The sequence below is a fragment of the Tupaia chinensis genome, unplaced genomic scaffold (assembly GCF_000334495.1).
Source record: "Tupaia chinensis unplaced genomic scaffold, TupChi_1.0 Scaffold140061_1, whole genome shotgun sequence".
In the NCBI taxonomy this organism is placed as follows: domain Eukaryota; kingdom Metazoa; phylum Chordata; class Mammalia; order Scandentia; family Tupaiidae; genus Tupaia; species Tupaia belangeri.
Genome location: NW_006199940.1, coordinates 674,152 through 678,899, shown reverse-complemented (window position 1 = coordinate 678,899; position 4,748 = coordinate 674,152). Strand labels below are relative to the sequence as shown.

Sequence of the window (4,748 nt, the reverse complement as noted above, 5' to 3'; positions counted from 1 at the left end):
CGGCCCGGGGGGGGCGGGGAGCGGCCAGGACGCGACGGTTCCGGGGGAAGCGTCTTCCTGCGTCTAGGCGAGGATGCGCTGCTCTCGTCTGTGCTGGCCAGACGTCCTCCCGTCCCTGACCCTCGCCCGGCCTTCCTGGCAGTACAGTGCAGGCCCGTCGCGAACACAGACGTGGACTCCCCGTCGGCCTGCGGCGCGGTGGGCGGCGCGCGGCGCCATCGGGGCCTGGCCCAGCCGTTGGGTCTGCGTGGAGGCTGGCGCTCGCAGACCTGGCGGTCCTGGGGCTCCCTGCATGGTTTACTTGCAGATCAGTCACTGAGGAGACTGCCATCTCTGGTGTGGCTCGGCCCACAGTGTTCCTGTTCTGACCCGCTAGCATTGTAAACGTACTTCCCGGGACCAGCAGTTGGCATAATGGCTATGTCGCTGGACTCACATGTAGCCGACCGCCATTCGTGTCCCGGACCCGGTGGCTGAAACTCACACCAGGTGCGGGTGCGTGCTTGCCCAGGATCCCGAGAGGAGAATGGAGGAGAAGGAATGGCAGCGGTGCCATGCCCCCTGGGAGGTGATTTCTCGCTTTCTGTCTCTCTCTCTTTCTGGTAAGCACATGCGCCCTATAGCAAAAACCTCTCCAGAAAAAAAAGAAAACCTGCTTCCTGTAATGGTTACAGTGCTGCACTCCAGGTAGTCAACTGCTGTCTTAAAAACTCAGACTGAGCACGTGTGCCGTTGTGGCCGTTCCTGGGGACTGCCGGGTGAGGGTGGGGTTCTCACTTTCTGTCTCGATTCTCTGGCCAGGGGCGCATATAGCAAAAAAAAAAAAACTTTAAAAAAAGAGGGACCAGCAGATGGCATAGTAATTACATCGCTGGACTCCCATTAGTCAACCATGGTTTAATGTTCGGAAGTTCCAGACCCAGCAGCTTAAAACTCATGCTGGACAGGTGTTTGCATGCCCAAGAGCCTGAGAGGAAATGGAGGAGGAATTGTGGCATTGCCATCCTCCCTGGGGGGTGATTTCTGGCTTTCTGTTAGTCTCTCTAGTGAGCTGACATCCCCTATAGCAAAAATCTTTCTCTAAAAATAATAATTATGATACTTAATCTACTTTTTGTATTTATTTTTAAACTTGCTATAGGTCATGGATGGAGGGGGGGCAGTGAGAAAGCGCCACCCCCACCCCCCTGGAGAGGTGACCACTCTGCAGTCCCTTCTCCATTATTCTCTCAAGATTTTGGGCACTCCTGGGGCCAGCATGTGGCATGGTGGTTAAGGGCGCTGAACTCCCATTTGGCCAACCACGGTTCAAGTCTCAGATCTGGCAGCTCGCTTGCTCGCGTGCACGCTCGCTCGCTCGCTCGCTCTCTCTCTCAGTCCCTCTGGTTAAATTAAAATAAATAAGTTAAAATAATTCTTTAGGGAACCAGCAGTTAGCATAATGGCTATGTCGCTGGACTCCCACGTAGGCAACCGCGGTTCGCGTCCCGGACCCAGTGGCTTAAAACTCAACGCCGGGCACGTGTGCGTGCATGCCCGCCCAAGATCCCGAGAGGAGAATGGAGGAGAAGGGGTTGTAGTGTGACTATCCCCCCTGGGGGGTGATTTCTCACTTTCTGTCTCTATGTCTCTCTCTGTCTGACAAGTGCACGCACCCTATAGCGAGAAAACCTCTCCAAAAAAAAAAAAGATTTTGGGCACTCATTCGCAATGTTTGTTCTTCTCCTTTAAGTTTTTGCTATAGGGTAGTGTGCTTCTGAGGGAGCGGGAAGTGAGAAATCACCCTCCAGAGAGGATGGCCACACTGCAGTCCCTTGTCCACTCCTCAGGATATTTGGGCACACATGTACATGCACCTGGCATGATTCTCAAGCCACCAGGTCCAGGACTTGAACTGTAAAACTGGCCATGTGGGGTCCAGCACCTTAACCTCCATGCCACCAGTTTGGCCTTACCTATATTTCTATGTAAGTTTATGATGTCATTTAACATTTTAACTCTTTAAGTCTAATGGATTCATTAGATTTTATGGGAAATGAGATTATCTCATTTCTTACTTTTTTTTTTTAATCCCTTTGTTTTTGCTCTATGTTATGGGAGTTTGATGAGTTTTATGTAAAAGGGTTAGTTTTATTTTTCCTAAGATACTTAACCCATCATCCTAGCACCACCTTCAATAATTTGAATTTTCTCATATATCCCCACCCTTTGTTTATATAAACTTGACCCTGCCTTGCCCTGTTCCTGGGCCACCCATTCTCATGGGTCTTGGCATCTGTGGCAGGCTTTGGTTATCTTTTTCTCAGAGTCTTATAGATGCCTGTGTTTGTTTATTCTTCCAAGAGAGTATAGGAGTATTTGATGTCTGTAAAACCTCACATTCCATCTCATAGGAGTAAGAAATGTGTAAACATTGTGGATGTAGTGTACAGACTAACTTTACTGTGAAGTGGGGTGTCTAGTCTTTTTATTCTGCAATCCAGCTTCTTAGTCTTTTTTTTATTTGGAGCGGTTTTTGTTATAGGGTGCATGCGCCCGCCAGAAAGAGAGAGAGAGCAAGAAATCACCCCCAAGGGGGTCGGCCACGCCACAATTCTGTCTCCATTCTCCTCTCCGGATCTTGGGCATACACGCGCATGCACCTGGCTTGAGTTTAAGCCGCCGGGTCCGGGACTCAAACCGTGGTTGACTACGTGAGAGTCCAGTGACATAGCCATTATGCCAGCTGCTGGTTCTAAGCTTCTTAGTCTTTCAGGTTGTTTTTTGTTGTTCATAAAGTTTTGTTTTGTTTTGTTTTGTTTTTAATTTTGTTTTGAGAGATTTTTTGCTACAGGGCATGTGCACTCCCCCAGAAAGACAGCGACAGAAAGCGAGAAATCATCCCCCAGGGTGGATGGCCATGCCGCATTCCCTTCTCCTCCATTCTCTTCTTGGGATCTTGGGCATGCACACACACACACACACACACACACACACACACCTGGCATGAGTTTAAGCCACTGGGACTCGAACTGCGCTTGACTACATGGGAGTCTAGCAACAGAGCCATTACACTAGCAGCTGGTCCCGTCCATAAAGTTTTGTATTTGTTTTGTTTTGTTCTGTTTTTCATAGAGATTGTGTGCATTTCTTCCTCTTTTTTATTTTTCATTTTTTGTGAGATTTTTGCCACAGGGCATGTGTGCTTGCAAAAGAGACAGAAAGTGAAAAATCATCCCCTAACATGGATGGCTACACCTCAGTCCCATCTCCAGTCTCCTCTTGGGACTTTGAGCACACATGCACATATCCCCAGTGTGAGTCCAGTGTGACTTTCAAGCCTCCAGGTGCAGGACTCAAACCTTGGTCAGTCATGTGGGAGTCCAGCGACATAATCATGCCATCTGCTGGTCAATCCTTTGCATTTCTCAAGTTTAAGCTTGTTGCCATTTATGAATAGAATCTTTTTTTCTTTTTTATTTTCTAACTGTTACTGATGTACAGGAATGCTGTTAATTTGTTTTTGTATTTCTGATCATTTTGTATGGGAAAGTTTCATGTGGTCATGTTTAGCAGTGTCTTGCTTTGTCCTAATAGGTAGCTCTGAGGCTGCCTCTTTTGAAGGTGCTTCAGCCCTCCAGGATAGGACTCCATGGAGATGAAGACAGAGCCAGGCTTGATAGCAAAGGCCTAGGACAGTCAGGAGGGAGGGAGGGCAGGGGACTTGGAATATTCCTGTCCCACTGTGTCACCATGTGCAAGGTTATGTGGAAGGACAGTCATACTTTTCCTGTCATATCAAGACAGTCTGTCAGGAATTCCAAAAAAGTATGATAGATTTCCTTTTTTTTTTAACTTGCTACGGGGTACATGCACTTGCCAGAGAGAGGGAAAGTGAGAAAGCACCCTCTGGGAGGATGGCCACGCTACAGTATTTTCTGCTTTCTTCTCTTGGGATTTTGGGCATGTATGCACATGCACCCAGTGTGTTTTTCAAACTACTGGTTCTGGGATTCAAACCTCAGAGTCAGCTGTATGAGATCTAGCTGCTTAACCACCATGCCACCAGCTAGCTACAAGATTTCTAAAGCTTAGTTTACAAAACAAAAATAATAATTTTGTTAAATTCTAAGCATTTCATGTCATCGCAGTCCCCCTCCCTCGTATTTTTATTTTTTTAGAGAGATTTTTGGTATGAGCACATGCACTCGCCAGAGACAGAGAGAGAGAGACAGAAAGCAAGAAATCATCCATCAGGGGCAGTGGCTATGCCACAGTCCCTTTTCCTGTATTCTCCTCTCGAGATTTTGTGCACATATGCTCACGCACCTGGCACTAATTTCAAGCTGCGGGATACGGGACTTGTCCCACTGTCGATTATGTGGGAGTTCAGTGACATAACCATTATTACACCATCTGCTGGTTCTCCCCTCTTATATTTAATTTACCACAGGGCGTTTGCACTTGCCAGAGAGAAAGAGAGGGAAAGCCCAGAATATGTTCCCTATGGGGAATGACCGCACTGCAGTGTCTTCTCCATTTCTTCTCCTGTAGAGATTTTGGACACATGCCTGATGTGTTTCTCAAATCACTGGGTCCAGAACTGGAACCATACATTTAGCTATGTGAGATCTAGCCTCCTTAACCACCATGCCACAAACTGGTTACCCTCCCCCACTTTTTTCTTTTCTTTCTTTCTTTCTTTTTTTTTTTTTTTTTTTTGGAGAGGTTTTTTCTATAGGGCCGGCTCGCTCCCCCCCAAGACACAG

At 47.6% G+C, this 4,748-nt stretch overlaps 1 protein-coding gene across 5 annotated transcripts in view; it reads left to right on the top strand.

The window, feature by feature from the left end:
* ZNF250 (zinc finger protein 250) overlaps positions 1-4,748 on the top strand; it is a 79,425-nt gene that overhangs the window by 56,521 nt on the left and 18,156 nt on the right. For 2 of the 5 annotated variants that reach the window (XM_027765948.1, XM_006162455.3), the window contains exon 1: positions 515-568. The exons of the other annotated variants lie outside the window; for them this stretch is intronic. In XM_027765948.1, the coding sequence (XP_027621749.1) occupies positions 527-568 (42 nt within the window). In that variant the 5' untranslated portion in view covers positions 515-526. Of the gene's footprint in view, positions 1-514; positions 569-4,748 lie in introns of those variants that run through there. 5 annotated transcript variants of the gene reach the window in all.